Source organism: Rhinoderma darwinii, chromosome 12 (assembly GCF_050947455.1).
Source record: "Rhinoderma darwinii isolate aRhiDar2 chromosome 12, aRhiDar2.hap1, whole genome shotgun sequence".
Lineage (NCBI taxonomy): Eukaryota > Metazoa > Chordata > Amphibia > Anura > Rhinodermatidae > Rhinoderma > Rhinoderma darwinii.
The window spans coordinates 54567626-54585478 of NC_134698.1; the positions used below are offsets into that span (position 1 = coordinate 54567626).

A 17853-nucleotide genomic window follows, 5' to 3' on the forward strand; every position below is an offset into this window, starting at 1 on the left:
GGATGCCAAGAGAGAAATATTTTTAAAAAAGTTCCCCTTAAGGGGTTAAGAGAGTCCTTTTACACAATAAATAAATACCAATAGAATAAATATTCTCAGTAGTTCATGCTATAAATTCCCTGGTGGACACCCGACAAACTCTATGTATTGGCTTTTGATTGGTTTAGTCTGCCGCCCCGTCTGTTTATAAGCCGCGCGACAGCCACGCGTTTCGCTATGCCAATCGGAAGTCGTAGTTTCATTCTTCGTAAACTTCTGGTACACACAACGAGGGCTGATAGTCAATAAAACCACCAATCCCAGTATGCAACGCAAACGCAAGGATCCGCCTTGCGCTCTCAGCCAAACCGAGGACTTGCTGTAAAGAAAGAAGATCGATAGCGAATCAAAAGCAAGGGGGGGCGAGTTATCAGCCAATCCGATTCTCAAAAAATATATATGCTATTATAGGCGGTGCATTAACAGTACTAAGATAGGGTGAGCAGCGGATCTCTCCGGAGGGAGGCAAATCTAAAAGGCGTTAGTGGACGGCTTGTGGAGTGGAAATGCCGGTCCATTCACGGGAGAAGAAGGAAAGTAACCACAATGATATGGAGGTGGATTACCCGGAGAATGAGGGCAGCAGCTCGGAGGACGAGGACACGGACAGCTCCAGCGGCAGCGAGGAGGGGGACAGCTCGGGTAATCTGCGCTCCTCATAATCGATCTTTCGTTGGTGCAGAGATCTGTTACGTTATATTACACGGTAGAAAAGCCCTGTGGTCTGGCACAATGGCGCGGATGTATAGCGTCATGACCGGTGTATGGAAATCAGGTGCTGCTGAAAAACCCGTTTTGATTTGCGGCTCCCCTCCACTTCTCCCTTACTGTAGTGTAGCTCTCCCCATACTATTACCGTTTGTATGTAGTCCCAGTCCATGATGGCGGTTCAATAGTCACCAAGACCGTCGCAGTCGTAGAAATCTGTGTCAATTTACATTCTGGTCATTGATTTCTATGGTCCCGTTCACATTGTTTTTTGCTTAGTGTGTTTTTTTTTTTTTTTTGCCAGATGTACATTATAAATGTGTCCCTAGGACTCCATTCGCTTTTTTCCCTTTTAGGATGAAATGGCGTGGTAAATACGCTACTCCATGTTGCAAAAAAAATGCTGTTTTACTTTTTTTTTTTTTTACATGGGAGCCTGTGTGTGATGCAAGCCAATGCGTACGCCACGTGTATAAGGTTAAAGGGGTTTTCCAGTTAGAAGAAATTGATGGTATATCCTCCGGATCGATGGCTCCCGCCACCCCCGCTGATCACTTGTTTAGAAGGGGCCATGGTGCTTACGTGAGCGCTGCTCCCTCTAAATTTCCGTCACTGCTCTCCCTGTGAATCGCCAGCACACTTGTAGTCTCATTCAAGAGTTGGACTCCCGCCGATCAGATCTTGATGGCCTATCCTGAGGATGTGAATAAAGCCTAACGCCTACTTCCCAATATTAAAGACTATAAAGGTTGGCACCCATGTGTAAGTGGCACCTCCGTTGTATGATGCCTCATTCTAGTGGCTATGAGTAGTAGAAGCGCCTGTACTATAACTGCATGTACCATCAGTGTCTGCTGACGGCAACTACTAATATAGTGTTCACGTGGAACTTCTTCCAGCATCATCTGTGTGATGAGCTGTCAGTGACTGCCCATCACTGGCTGCCAGTAAAGCAGGGGCACCGCTAGTGGAGGCATGTTTTCTGGGTTAGTGCCAACAAGCCACTCTGCCTTGCCAGGGTGTTTAGATACAGAGCTAGGGCCTCAAGCTAGGTTTTGCTTCGCTTGGGGCAAATATTCAGATAGGCCTCTAATTGAAGGGACTATGAGAAAGTCCTTATAAATGGGGGCAGTTGTGTGGTGCAATGTTATACTACTCAAAATAAAAAAAAATATATATATATATATATATACACACACACCAGAGCTTGATCATAATAAAGTTAAGGGGTAACTGAACTTTCAACAAACTTCTGACATGTCATAGTGACCTGTCAGAAGTTTTGATTGGTGGAGGTCTGAGCACGGAGACCCCCACCAATCGCTGAAACAAAGTGGCTGAGCTGCTTCGTTTCTGATCGGGATGATGATTTAGTAGTGTGTCGGCTCATAGACTATCTATTGAGCCTGTACACCGCTACATCGATTTCCAGAAAAAGGCGAACAGAAACTAAGCGACTCACCGCTCACATGCACGCTTCTGCCGCTTCGTTTTAGCGACTAGTGGGGGTCTTAGCGCTCGGACCCCCACCAATCAAAACTTCTGACATATCACTATGACCTGTCAGAAGTTTTTTGAATGTTTAGTTACCCTTTAACTTCCTGGGGTCTTGTGCTCGGGGTAAATCAATATCAAGATGATGTATGTTACTACACATACCGTACACGAGATCAGTGTATATAGACATGGAGCACCAGTATACATATGGGGAGTGAGTGGTTGCAGAGGTGATGGTAATCTATTTTGCTCCTACTGAGGCCGTCTAGAATCGCAGCATTGTTTCGTGTATGGCTTATACTGCACCACGTGTGTGTTTGTGTTTGTTTGTTTTTTGGGGAGGGTTTGTAGCATGTAATATATATATATTTTTTTTTTTTAAAGAAAAATCTTTAATACTGGATTTTATAATCCAGGTTTCACCCTGTAGAAAAAAAATGATGTAGCAATAACGCCTGATGTTGTTTTTGCTGTTCTTGCAGAGATGGATGATGAGGACTGTGAGCGGCGGAGGATGGAGTGCCTCGATGAAATGTCAAACCTTGAAAAGCAGTTTACGGATCTGAAAGATCAGTAAGTGTTTTATTTCCAGACATCCAGGGTTTGCAGCGACTGATCAAGAAAGAGCAACCGAGTGGGTCCAACAGAACATGTTCTCAATTTTGGCTTCCAAAAAAAGCGTAGCTGAGGCACGGCTTATGAATCCCCTGACAGATGTATGTAAATGGGGTGAGCCACCTTAGGCTTCGTTCAGGGGTTAAATGACATTAAAGCAGTTGTCACAAAACACATGTATCCCCTATCCACAGGATAGAGGGTACGTGTGTGATCCCTGGGGGTCCGACTGTGGGACCCTCAGCGATAAGGAGAATGGGGGACCGAAAGTCCCCACAAAGTGCTCCACGAGAAGCATGGAATTTCCGGGGTCTGTACCCGGCTTGTCAGTCTGGATGCTCCATAAAAATGAATCGAGTGCTTGTGCGCATGCGTGACCGGCGCTCCATTAATTCCTATGGAGCTACCGGACACACAAGCCAGACACAGACTCCGGAAGTCCCATGCTTCTCATGGAGCACTTTGGGGGACTTTCGGTCTCCCGTTCACCTTATCCCTGGGGGTCCCAGCGATTGGACCCCCAGCAATCACACATGTATCCCCTATCCACAGGATAGGGGGATACATGTGTTTTGTGTCACAACCGCTTTAATGTAACTTATTTAACACCCCATGGCGGGGCCGGTACTGCACAGCGTCCTTCTCACACTTCAGACACTATAATGCTATCTCGCCCCAGAGTGCCCGCTAGGGGATAGATGTGTTTTGTGGCACAACCCCTTTAAGGCCGGATTCACACGACCGTGAAAAACGGTCCGTGTGTTAGCCGGATTTCCTGGCCCGAATTAGGTACATGTGAACGGGACTCCTGGCATCAGTCATTTAGGCTGCAGTCACTCGACAGTGAAAAAAAAAATTGAACATTAAAAACTGATCAATTGTCAGTTTTTCATGTCCATTTTGCATCAATTCTCCAAATTCTCATCCATTTCCGGGGCTTTTGTCCGTTTTTCATGGCCGTAAAAAAAAATGGATGTAACTTGTCAGTTTTTTGTTTTTTTTTGTCCCAAACCCCTGAAAACACCACAGTGCCCATGTAGATAGTGCCGTGATGTCTTTGTATATAGTGACAGTGCCCACATATAGTGACAGTGCTCATGTAAATAGTGCCACACCCCCTTGCAGACCGGAGCAACCCTCCTCACTTGTAGATCGCAAACCCCCACATGAAGATCGCCCCACCCCACCCTTGCCGACACTTTAGCCGGTGATTCAGCTCCTAGTGGGAGCTACTGTGGTGAGATCTGCAAGGGGGGGGGGGGGCGGTGGTGGTGAGATCTGCAAGGGGGGGGGGCGGTGGTGGTGAGATCTGCAAGGGGGGGGGCGGTGGTGGTGAGATCTGCAAGGGGGGGTGTGGTGGTGGTGAGATCTGCAAGGGGGGGGGTGTGGTGGTGGTGAGATCTGCAAGGGGGGGGGGTGTGGTGGTGGTGAGATCTGCAAGGGGGGGGGTGTGGTGGTGGTGAGATCTGCAAGGGGGGGGTGTGGTGGTGGTGAGATCTGCAAGGGGGGGGGGGGCGGTGGTGGTGAGATCTGCAAGGGGGGGGGGGGCGGTGGTGGTGAGATCTGCAAGGGGGGGGGGGCGGTGGTGGTGAGATCTGCAAGGGGGGGGGGCGGTGGTGGTGAGATCTGCAAGGGGGGGGGCGGTGGTGGTGAGATCTGCAAGGGGGGGGGCGGTGGTGGTGAGATCTGCAAGGGGGGGGGCGGTGGTGGTGAGATCTGCAAGGGGGGGGGGCGGTGGTGGTGAGATCTGCAAGGGGGGGGGGCGGTGGTGGTGAGATCTGCAAGGGGGGGGGCGGTGGTGGTGAGATCTGCAAGGGGGGGGCGGTGGTGGTGAGATCTGCAAGGGGGGGGCGGTGGTGGTGAGATCTGCAAGGGGGGGGCGGTGGTGGTGAGATCTGCAAGGGGGGGGCGGTGGTGGTGAGATCTGCAAGGGGGGGGCGGTGGTGGTGAGATCTGCAAGGGGGGGCGGTGGTGATGCGATCTGCAAGGGGGGGGCGGTGGTGATGCGATCTGCAAGGGGGGGCGGTGGTGATGCGATCTGCAAGGGGGGGGCGGTGGTAATGCGATCTGCAAGGGGGGGCGGTGGTGATGCGATCTGCAAGGGGGGGGCGGTGGTGGTGCTGCTGTGTACTGCGGGGCAGTATCACTCTATACTAGGAGTCCCTTCTTCCCCGTGGAACTCCTGTTTTTCACTGTGTTCAGTACAGAACAGCAGTTCCGTTAAACAGAATTGTGAGAGTCCTTGAGGGCAAATTAATTTGATTAATCTTCCAGCCCTGCCTTAACATTACATTCATAAATAAACATACTCCTCTGTGTGATGTACAGTTGTAACATGTAGAGGTCTTACTACTGCACAGTATTACTATAATGATTGTACATGCAAAATGGCTGGAACAGCAGTAATAAAGGTGTAAACATCTGCCTTAGAGGCTCTGTCACCAGATTATAAGTGACCAATCAGCGTCATACACTTCTCTCCATTCATTTTTAGCAGTACTCGCAACACAGCGTCATAACGCTGTACTGTCACATACTCCCACATTAACTTTACCGAAGTGTCTTGAGAGTGAATAGACATTGCCTCCAGCCAGGACGCGATGTCTATTTACACTCCCGACACTTCGGTAAAGCTTCTTGTGGACTTACTCACACAGCACGGCGTGATCTCGCGAGATCATGCTGTGCTGTCATTCACAGAAACTTTACCGGAGTGTAAATGAATGGAGAGAAGTGTATGACGCTGATTGGTCACTGATTGGTCCTTGTCATACACTCCTCTGTACAACGCCCTGTTGGTAAAAAAGTAAAAACACGACCAGTTGTCTATTGAGAAAGTCATTAGCATAAATCTAAAATTGTTCGGAACTTGCGCAAAGATGATCGTTTTTCAAAATAAAAACCACTGCTGTTATCTACATTACAGCGCTGATCACATTATGTAGGAGATCGGGCACTTATAATGTGGTGACAGCCTCTTTAAGGCTCTATTACACGGGCCAATGATCGGGTAAACAAGCGTTCATATGAACGCTCGTTCCGATAATTGCTGTGTAATAAGGGCAATGATCAGCCGATGAACACGCAAACGCTTGTTCGTTGGCTGATCTGCTCTTTTATGCAGATTTAAAAATCATCGTCGTCCGCAGCGCCTTTCCCTGTGTAAACGGAGAAGTGCTGCCGACATGATGAAAATGTATTGGGACGAAGTAATGATCGCTCGTCCCTATACATAAGCAATCATTGCTCCGTGTGAAAGCAAACGAGCGCCGATCAACAAGCTGTCTCGCTGATCGGTGCTCGTTTTCACTGCCCATGCCGGCCCGTGCAATATGTAGGGGTGCAAGTCCCTAAGCTGCCAGCAATATGATAAACAATATGGCCCCTATTTCTGTTCATATCTATAGTAAATGTGTAAATATACGTTAAAGTATAACAAATGTGGGCCCTCTAGTATGCTGGTTAATAGACCTATGGGGCTAAACCCCCTACGGATCACGCTTTGATACCCTATGCACATCAGTGTCTTAGGCTGGATTCAGATGGGATGGAAATGCTTCAGATTTTCCATGTGGATGATCTTTGAACAAATCTCATCCCGTGCTGCTGAACGTCTCCCAGACGGAAGTCCGATCGTTCTGCGGATTTCCAAATCTTCAGAGTGCTCATGCTGTTCCGGATGTTGATTGCAGGTTTCGGCCTTTGCAATATTGGAGGGGTGAATACCGCCGCATTTCCGTGGCTTTGTGAATCCGGCCTTACCCTAGAAAACCCATTCATGTTTCAGAACCAACTTTTGGGACCTTGCGTTGTAAGATATTCAATACATTAAAGGCTATATAAAACCTGTAAACTGATATTTATTTATTTTTTCTTTATACAAAAATGTCAGTGTGTTTGGTGTAACCTTCAGATTAGTTTCTTAACATTTTTTGATACAGCTGCTTTGTAATCTGCATACAGAGCAGCTGAATCCTGTACCTGTCAGGTCTGTGGGACAGATGGGTTCAGTGAAAGCAGGTTCCGCGTGTCTGACACGCAGGATCCACCTGATATCCATCACATCTAAGTGCATAAATTAGATGTGATAGATTACAGGTGGATCCTGCGTGTTATAGACACGGAGGACCCGCTGACGCTAAACCCGTCAGGTCCGCGGGACTGATGGATTCAGGTCTTGGCGAAAAACATCTGCTGTATCTCAAAAAGTAAAATATATTTATAATAAAAACTAATTATAAAGTTGCACTGAACATACTGACTGACTTTTTTTATAAAAAAAAAAAAAGACAATCACTTTCAAAGGTTTACATAGCTTTTTTTTTTAAGGTTCCAGGAGGTGCAACATACAAAAGTCATCTATATCCGATTTATTTTCTTCTCTATCCTCATTCGCAGACTTTACAAAGAACGGTTGAGTCAAGTGGATGCCAAATTACAGGAAGTGATTGCTGGAAAAGCTCCAGAATACTTGGAACCACTGGCGGCTTTGCAGGAGAACATGCAAATACGAACAAAAGTTGCAGGTAAAAGGCGTTCAATTCATGTAGAAATAATGTATAATAAATATTTTTTTCTTAACTTTTTACTGTACTGATGTGCATACTTAAAGGGGTATTCCAGTAAGAAGGATTTATCACCTATCCACCTGATAGCTGATAAATGCTACATCGGCGGGGGTCTGACTGGTCGGACCCCCACCGATCGCTAGAACGGAGTGGAGGTTTGGCATACACCGTTGCCGCTCTATTCAAAGTCTCTATGGCATTGATGGAAACTGCCGAGCTGTGTGCTCGACTATTTCCGTCATTGCCATTGGCATTAAATGGAGCAAACTCCTCCAAGCTGCAGTCTTGCGGTTCGGGGACGACGACAAGGAATCTGACTCCCTTGTTCTGGTGATTGGTGGTCGTCCAGCGGTCGGACCCCCACTGATCTAGAATTTATCCACTCTACAGTGGATAGGTGATAAATCCTTCTTGCCCAAATATCCTTATTATTTAAATCCTTGGAAACCAAATAGATTAGACATTTCATATCATGGCAGTCACTGACAGCAGAGTGCTCCAGTGCAAAAACCGTAAAAGGCCGGGTTCCCACGGGTCAGATACGCTGTGTTAAAATCATGCAGCGTGTCAGACCTGGAACCCGCAGTACGTTCCGTCTGTCTTTTCGGATGGATTTTCCTCTGCGGAAAGCTGCAGTAAAAAACGCTCATACTTAGCTAAGCCGTTGTTACGGTGACTCGTCCCTCCTATACAGTCTGGTCCGGCCTCCTTGGATGAACGCCTCAGCCCTGTGATTGGCTGCAGTGGCGGTCACATGGGATGTAAAGTCATTCCAGGAGCCCAGCCCTCTGACATAATCCAGGTGGACTCCTGGGATGACCTCTCATCCCATGTGACTACCGCTTCAGCCTGTGATTGTCTGCAGCGGTCACATGGGATGCAACGTCTTCCCAAGAGGCCGGACTGGACGAAGAGGCACAGACTTCTGGGTACGTGTTGTTTTTTTCCGTGGTTACGATCTTTGCGGCGTAATCGCTGTGAAAGATCGCAACACTTGGCTTTCTGTTGCGAGATTTGCCTCCCCATTGAATTCAATGTGGAAAACCCGCAACGGAAAATCTAAAACATGCTGTGGATTTAAATTCTGCACCGCAAGTTAATTTATTGACTTTTACGCAGCCGTCTTTTTCCGCAGTGTGGGCAGGATATTTTCTAAATGTCAGACTCTTTGCTGTTCTTGTAAATGCTGCAGAATTTCCGCACAGTTCCGTTGCGGAAATTCCACAGTTTTTACGCTACGTGGGAACCCAGTCTAAGGGCCACTTGTTCTCAAATATCTCAGTATAAAACAGCTCCCTATGTCTCTAACAATCCATCAGTAATTGGAGGCCATGAAATTCGGTACCTCAGTATGTTACATTTAAAGAAGCACTCCACTTTTTTTGCCCCTCCATTTGTACATTGGTGTTTCAGTGCGGTGCTGTGTGCAGAAATACTTACCGATCCCTACATCACGTCGCTTTCGGGTCCAGCGCCGCCCACGTGATCTTCATTCTGACCTGGTCTGGAATAACTGCTTTTCAGTAAACCTGAACTCAGGCTCTCAAATCATTCCCATGGGAGCCAGAACGAGGCTCCATAGGAATGCACGAGAGCCTGACTTCAGGGGAGCCCATCAACGAAACGGCGAGCATATATATATATTAAAAGTGGGAAAAACAAATAGTCCAAACCAATTAGGATAACATTTATTTAGCCCGCACGGTGAATGCCGTAAAAAAAAAAGAAATTAAAACCCCAGAATTGCTGTTTTTTGACCACTTCATCTGCCACAAAATATGGAATAAAAAGTACCCCAAAATGGTACCAATAGAAACTACTGCTCGTCCCACAAAAAAACATCCCTCGTACCGCTCACTCTATGGAAAATAAATAGTGTTATGGCTCTCAGAATTTGGCAACAAAACACGTTATTTTTAACAATCTGTTTTCCTTGTAAAAGTAGCAAAACCTCAAAAAACAACTAATATATGCTATCGTCGTCGTAATCTTATTGACCCGCAGAATCAAGTTAACATGGCGTTTTTCCCGCACGGTAAATGCCTCAAAAAATGGTGGAATCGCTCCTTTTTTTTTTTTTTTTTTCTTTTTTTTTTTTCCCTCCCCCATTCCACTCCACAAATATTTTCCAGTTTTTCACTTCATTATATGGTACAATAAATGATGCAGTGAAACACCACGACTCGTCTTGCAAGAAAGTCATCATACGGCTTTATCAGCAGAAATAATAAAAAAAAATATGGCTTTTGGAAGGTGGGGAGGAAAAAAATCAGGAAAAATTGGCTGTGGCGGGAAGGGGTTAAAGAGAAACTAAGCTCTGACCATTAAAAAAAAAAATAGAAATGAATCAGCCCTTCACTTTTTCCCTATATAGATAGGCCTCAGAGTGCGCCCCATGTTCTCATTCTGTACCCTCGCTCCCTCATATACAGGTCGTATGTTCTACTGCAGGTGGATCGTGCTCTGATGGGACATTCTGGTCTTGGAAGTTAAACACATATTTAATAACCTATAAAAATGTAATAACTCCAGTCTGAATGTATCTGATTTGCTAGGAGTTGGGGGGGGGGGGGTTTATCTACCACTATGTATGGTATTTGTATAGTGTAAGCGACTGATTCTACCAAAACAACGGAAACCTTATGGAACGGAGACAAACCATGGTAATGCAAACGGGAGCTATGGATTGCGTTTTGCTTTCCGTTGATGGGTTCCCCTGACGGAAAGGTCTGATGGGACCCAACGCTGATGTGAACACGCCCTTAAAGTAATATTTATTTGAACATAAACCTATAATGTTTTAACAATTCTACATTTTCCTCTTTCCTAATATTTTATTTAAAGGCATTTATCGGGAGTTGTGCTTGGAGTCTGTGAAGAACAAACATGACTGTGAGATCCAGGCGGCACGCCAACACTGTGAGGTAGGGATCGCTGTGGTCCTCTGTATGAAGTGTTAGATGGGCGTGCGTTCTATATTATTTACTTTATAATCTATATAAATTTAAGGAATAACTTGGTTCTCAACTCCTTAAAGCGTAACTGTCATATAGACCAAACCTTTCACATGTCAGAAGTTTAGATCTGTGGGGTCCAGTTGCGGGAACGTAGATGCAGAAGCGCTCAGCCAGGTGCTCTGCCCTCTCCTCTATAATGGTATAACTTCAGCTCTTCTCGGAAAGATGGTTACCTGAAGATGGGCTCATGTATATGTCGGAGTCCGTCTTCAGCTAACCCCGCCTCTCAGAGAAGAGGTCAGCCAAAGTTCTACCATTACTATTTTTTTGGCCTAAGGGACCAAGAGAATTTATTTTTTTGCCTGCTCGCATTCCATCAGCCATAACCTTTTAGCTTTTGTGGCCTAAGGCAGACGACCATGTTTTTTTTTTCTGTTATGTGGCTAGCACACGGACCCATTTCATTTGTATGGCCCCATGCAGATTACCGTGATGATCCGTCTGGGGCCTGTGAGTCCAGGCCGCAAAAACGCAGGCCATGTCACTTTACGGTCTGTATTTGCCTATCATGTGACCTACTTAGGGGGTTGGGACAAACTGGTGACCTCAATGGTGGAATGTATAAAAAAGCAATTCCATCAGTATTCATTTTTTTTATATTTTTGCCATGTTGTAGCTTGATATTTTTTATTTTATTTGTTTATTTCTATTATTTTAAAGTCCCATTAGAGGACCTAACAGAGATTATGACTAGACCGCCCTGGGAACTTTTTATTAGGCCTAGTGCTGTTAGGATCTCCCAGCACCAGCGATCGCATTGTAGGAATGGATAGGGACATGACAAATGAATCCCCCTCTATCCTATCAGAGGTTATTGGTCTTCTTTTCTTCTTTCTTTCCATAACCCCCGCTGATCCTCAGAATGAAGGGGCCGCAGTGCTAATTTATCACTACTCTCCCTTCGGTTTTTCCCTGCACAGCGCAGCTTCCGTGCACCTGAATGAGGCGGTGTTTTAGTTCCCTGCTTAGTGGGAGCGACTCTGCATGGGAAAAAGACAAGAGAACCTCAGTCCCTTCGTTCTCCGTATCGGCAAGGGGGCAGAGATCAGTCCTCCAATTTATGTTATGGGTTATTCTAGTGATTAGAATACCCCTTTAACTTTGCAAAACAGCAAGAAATACTGTCGGGGTATGTGCACACGACCTCTTTTCAGACGTAATGGAGGCGTTTTACGCCTCGAATTACGCCTGAAAAGACGGCTCCAATACGTCGGCAAACATCTGCCCATTGCTTGCAATGGGTCTTACGATGTTCTGTGCAGACGAGCTGTCATTTTACACGTCACTGTCATAATACGGCGTGTAAAATGACGGCTCGTCAAAAGAAGTGCAGGACACTTCTTGAGACATTTGTGGAGCCATTTTCTCACTCTATTGAAAACCCCTCCAAAAACGGCCATAAAAAACGCGAGTTGCTCAAAAAACGTCTGAAAATCAGGAGCGGTTTTCCCTTGAAAACAGCTCCGTATTTTCAGACGTATTTTGTTAATCGTGTGAACATAGCCTAATCCTGCACAAAGTCTTTGTGCTGTAATCAATATATCGATACAGCAACAACCCACAGAATGGCGATACAGACGAAAGTGATAATACATTGACCCTTCACTGACTACAGAAGTAAAAGTATTAGGGTATGTGCACACACACTAATTACGTCCGTAATTGACGGACGTATTTCGGCCGCAAGTAGTGGACCGAACACAGTGCAGGGAGCCGGGCTCCTAGCATCATAGTTATGTACGATGCTAGGAGTCCCTGCCTCTCCGTGGAACTACTGTCCCGTACTGAAAACATGATTACAGTACGGGACAGTTGTCCTGCAGAGAGGCAGGGACTCCTAGCATCGTACATAAGTATGATGCTAGAAGCCCGGCTCCCTGCACTGTGTTCGGTCCGGGACTTGCGGCCGAAATACGTCCGTCAATTACGGACGTAATTAGTGTGTGCACATACCCTAACAGTAAATATGGCTTCATCTTAGGAGCCACTTTAACTATCAGCAGTTTTGTGGCTTAACCCCTTAAGGACGCAGCCTAGTTTGGGCCTTAATGCTCAGAGCCCATTTTTCAAATCTGACATATTTCACTTTATGTGGTAATAACGTCGGAATGCTTAAACCTATCCAAGCGATTCTGAGATTGTTTTCTCGTGACACTTTGGGCTTCATGTTCGTGGTAAAATTTGGTCGATATATTCAGTCTTTATTTGTGAAAAATTGCAAAATTTAGAGAGAATTTACAAAAAATAGCATTTTTCAGAATTTAAATGCATCTGCTTGAAAAACAGACGGTTATACCACCCAAAATAGTTACTAGTTCACATTTCCCATATGTCTACTTTAGATTGGCATCGTTTTTTGAACATTCTTTTATTTTTCTTGGACGTTACAAGGTTTAGAACATAAACAGCAATTTCTCATATTCTTAAGAAAATTTCAAAAGCCTTTTTTTGAAGGTGCCAGTTCAGTTCTGAAGTGGATTTGAGGGGCCTATGTATTAGAAACCCCCATAAAACACCCCATTTTAAAAACTAGACCCCTCAAAGTATTCAAAACAGCATATAGAAAGTTTTTTAACCCTTCAGGCATTTCACAGGAATTAAAGCAAATTGGAAATGAAATTTGCAAATTTCATTTTTTCTGCTGAATTTCAATTTTATTCAATTTTTTTTTTAGTAACAGAGAAGGTTTTACCAGAGAAACACTACTAAATATGTATTGTCCAGATTCTGCAGTTTTTAGAAATGTCCCACATGTGGCCCTACTGCGCTCGTGGACTAAAACACAAGCCCTAGAAGCAAAGAAGCACCTAGTGCATTTTGAGGCCTCTTTTTTATTAGAATATATTTTAGGCAGCATGCCAGGTTTGAAGAGGCGTTGAGGTATCAAAACAATGGAAACCCACCAGAAGTGACCCCATTTTGGAAATTACACCCCTCAAGGAATTCATTTATGGTTTTTGTTATCATTTTGACCGCACAGTTTTTTCACAGCACCTATTTGAATTGGGCTGTGAAATGAAAAAAATGATATTTTTTCCAATAAGATGTCATTTTTGATCAAAATTTCTTATTTTCACAGGGAACAACATACCCCATTTTGTTGCCCAATTTGTCCTTAGTGCGGCAATACCCCATTTGTGGTGATAAACTGCCGTTTGGGCCCATGGGAGGGCTCAGAAGGAAAGGAGCGCTATGTGTTTGTTGGAGTCCAGATTTTGCTGGATTGGTTTTCGGGTGCCATGTCGCATTTGCAGAGCCCCAGAGGTATCAAAGCAATGGAAACCCACCAGAAGTGACCCCATTTTGGAAACTACACCCCTCAAGGAATTCATTTATGGTTTTTGTTATCATTTTGACCGCACAGGTTTTTCACAGCACCTATTTGAATTGGGCTGTGAAATGAAAAAAATTATATTTTTTCCAATAAGATGTCATTTTTGATCAAAATTTCTTATTTTCACAGGGAACAACATACCCCATTTTGTTGCCCAATTTGTCCTTAGTGCGGCAATACCCCATTTGTGGTGATAAACTGCCGTTTGGGCCCATGGGAGGGCTCAGACGGAAAGGACCACCATTTGGCCTACTGGAGCTTTTCTGGTGCTAAGTCATGTGTGCAGAAGCCCCTGAGGTACCAGTACAGTTGAAACCCCCGAGAAGTGACCCCATTTTAAAAACTACACCCCTTAAGACATTCATCTAGAGGTGTAGTGAGCATTTTGACCCCACAGGTACTGTGTAAAAGATAATGCGCAGCAGATGGTGCAGTGTGAGATTTGCAATTTTATATATGTATATTCCATTTCAGTGTCCAATATAGTGTGCCCAGCATGCGCCACGGGAGATATACACCCCTTAAATTGTAATGTGGGTTCTCCTGGGTACGACAATACCCTACATGTGGCTGTTATCAGCTGCCTGGGCATACGGCAGGGCTCAGAAGGGAAAGATGAGGGGGGTAAGCTGTGCGGAGTGCATCAGGGTAAATTAAAAATCAAGGGATGTATGATACATTTTAAAACAATCTTTTATACAGAGCCCTGGTTTTTCGGGACACGTGTCACATTGGTATATTGTGTTCTTCCTTATCCCCCTCTTATAGCAGACTCTGCACCTCTTTTGACTCTTTCCCTTTCCACCAGTTTGGGGAACTTCTCCTGGAAAGTGTTGCCCTGGTACGATGCGTGTGGCCTCGCTTCCAGAAGTACTGGGTGCCCCCCCTTCCTGGTCCCTAAAGATTAGATCTTGAAATTCCAGGAAAGTTCCCCTCTGGCCTGCACATCGACGTAGCACATACGCATTGTACAAAGCCATCTGTATGATGTGCCCGGCCAGCTTCTTATACCTCACCGCATGGCGCTGTAGGGCTTCAGGACTTGATTTGACAAGTCCATCCCTCCCATGTACCTATTGTACTCCAGGATGCAGTCTGGTTTGGGGGTGGCCTTTCCTTCATATATCCTAAACCTGTAGGTATACCCTGATGCACTCTCGCACAGCTTATACATCTTCACGCCATACCTTGCCCTCTTACCTGGCAGGTACTGGCGGAATTGAACCCTCCCTTTAAAATGTACCAGGGACTCATCAATAGAAAAACACTTCTCGGGGGTGTATGCTTGGGAAAACCGGGCACTGGAACGGTCTAATAGGGGTCTCCGTTTATACAAACGGTCAAAACTGGGGTCATCTCGGAGTGGGCACGGCTCATTATCAGTATAATGTAAGAAGCGAAGTATTGCCTCATTTATTTATTTTTTTAGGTTCCAGTTCATTTCTGAAGTTGCTTTGAGGGGCCCATATATTAGAAACCCCTATCAAACACCCCATTTTAGAAACTAGACCCCTCAAAGTATTCACAACAGCATTTAGAAAGTTTATGAACCCTTTAGGTGTTTCACAGAAATTTAGAGCAAAGTAGAGGTGAAATTTACTCTTTTTATACCATTTTTTTTATAACACAAAAGGATTTATCAGAGAAACACAAATTAATACGTATTGTCCAGATTCTGCAGTTTAGAGAAATATCCCACATGTGGCCCTCGGGCGGTAATGGACTGAAGCCCCGGCCTCCGAAGCAAAGGAGCACCTAGCGGATTTTGAGCCCTCTTTTTTATTAGGCACCATGTCCGGTTTGAAGAGGTCTTGTGGTGCCAAAACATTGGAAACCCCCCAAAAGTGACCCCAATTTGGAAACTAGACCCCTTGAGGAATCCATTGTAGTTTTCTTGGGGTGCATGCGGCTTTTTGATCAGTTTTTATTCCATTTTTAGGTGGCGTGGTGACTAATAAACAGCAATTCTACTATTGTTTTTGTATACTTTTTTTTTTACAGCGTTCACCGTGCGCTATAAATGACATATTCACTTTATTCTGCGGGGCGATACGATTACGGCGATACCAGATGTTTATAGTTTTTTTTTATGTCTTATGGCGTTTGCACAATAAAATACGTTTTGTAAACAATCATTCACTTTTGGTGTTACCTTATTCTAAGAGCCATAACGTTTTTATTTTTCAATCAATAAAGCCGTGCGAGGACTTATTTTTTGCGTAACGAACTGTATTTTCCATCAGTACCATTTTTAGGTACATGCGACTTTTTGATCTCTTTTTATTCCATTTTTTGGGAGGTGAAGTGACCAAACAATTGTGATTGTGGTACGGTTTATTAATATTTTTTTTTACGGCGTTCACCGTGCGGGATAAATAACAAAATAATTTTGTAGTTCAGGCCGTTACGGACGCGGCGATACCAATTATGTATAGTTTATTTGTTTGTTTATATATTTTTATTAATAATAAAGGACTGATAAGGGAAAAAGTGGGACTTTTACTTTTATTACTTTTAAAACTTTTATTTTCTTATTTTTACACATCTTTTTTTAACTTTATTACTTTGTCCCACTAGGGGACTTGAGGGCAGGAGGCCCTGATCGCTATTCTAAAACACTGCACTACATGCGTAGTGCAGTGTATTAGAACTGTCAGCTACTCACTGACAGCAAGCATAGTGGGTCCTGACGTTGTCAGGACCCACTAGGCTTCCGTCTATGGCATAGCCGGACGCCATTGTTTGGTGTCCGGTTGCCATAGTCACCATCGCCGGCCGCTATCGCGTAGCAGGCCGGCGATGGCAGCTTAACCCCTAAAAAGCCGCGATCTCTATAGAACGCGGCTTTTAAGGGGTTAATCAGCGGGGACACAGCGATCGGTCCCCGCTGTAGGAGCTGTGACAGCTGCTGAACAAGACAGCAGCTGTCACAGCTCCTGTATGTGTCGGGAGGACGGCCGAAACGGCCGTTACTCCCGAGACGTACTATTACGGCATGGAGCGCGAACGATACAGCTGCCATGACGTAATAGTACGTCAAGGAGCGGGAAGGGGTTAATGTCTTCTTTTCACCATTTAGTCGCAGGAGATATCTTCTGCTGTTCATCTGCCAGGCTGAATATTCGGCTCGATCTGTGGGTGGCATGTGATGGGTGAAGGGACACTGATCATCAGGATGTCGTTTATTGTAAATGGTGCAGTTGAAATTTTTTATTATTTCAATCCCTTACTCGCTTCTCCGCTCCAGAGCCCGGAGATCAATCTCCCCAGTCCACACACAGTGATTGATTGTGTCTCCTGTATGAGCTTCTCTATGGGGACATCTACCGTGTTTCCCCGATAGTAAGACACCCCCGATTGTAAGACGTATCGGGGGTTTCAGGGGGGTCGGCTAATATAAGCCGTACCCCGAAAGTAAGACATATGTCTTACTTTCGGGGAAACACGGGGGTATTGCGGCCTCCTGCCCACTTCCGCGCCGCCCCCCTCTCCATACGTCACCGCGCCGTCCCCTGCACTTGCTCCTGCTGCAACTGCCGGAATCGAAGCGCTCGCCGATTCCGGCAGTTTAACCCATTAAATGCCGCTGTCAATAGTGACAGCGGCATTTAATGTGTTTGACAGAGGGGGGAGCTCCCTCTGTCACCCGATCGGCGCCCCCGCAAACAAATCGCGGGTCGCCGTCGGGTTTCCATGACAGCCGGGGGTCTAACAAAGACCCCCAGGTCTGCCTTCAGCATCTGCCTGTTAGGCGATGCCGGAGGCATGACCTAATAGGTTGCCTGTCAGTTTTACACTGACAGGCAATAATGCTTCGGTATACTAAGTATACCAAAGCATTATATATGCGATCGGCACATCGCATAGTGAAGTCCCCTGGTGGGACTAAAAAAAAAAATGTAAAACAGTTAAATAAAGTTTGTGAAAAAAAAAAATAAATAAATTCGACAATTTTTTTACAATATAAGACATACCCCGAAAGTAAGACATAGTGGGGCTTTTGGGGATAAAAAGAAAGTAAGACACTGTCTTACTTTCGGGGAAACACGGGTATCAATCATTGTGTGTGGGCGGG

General features: G+C 45.2%; 1 protein-coding gene across 1 annotated transcript in view; it reads left to right on the plus strand.

Moving 5' to 3' along the window:
* The first annotated feature begins 332 nt into the window (after positions 1-332).
* Positions 333-17853, plus strand: part of BRMS1L (BRMS1 like transcriptional repressor) — a 39197-nt gene continuing 21676 nt past the window's right edge. The window contains exons 1-4 of the mRNA XM_075844757.1: positions 333-681; positions 2727-2817; positions 7258-7385; positions 10272-10351. Of these exons, the coding sequence (XP_075700872.1) occupies positions 546-681; positions 2727-2817; positions 7258-7385; positions 10272-10351 (435 nt within the window). The 5' untranslated portion in view covers positions 333-545. The remainder of the gene's footprint in view (positions 682-2726; positions 2818-7257; positions 7386-10271; positions 10352-17853) is intronic.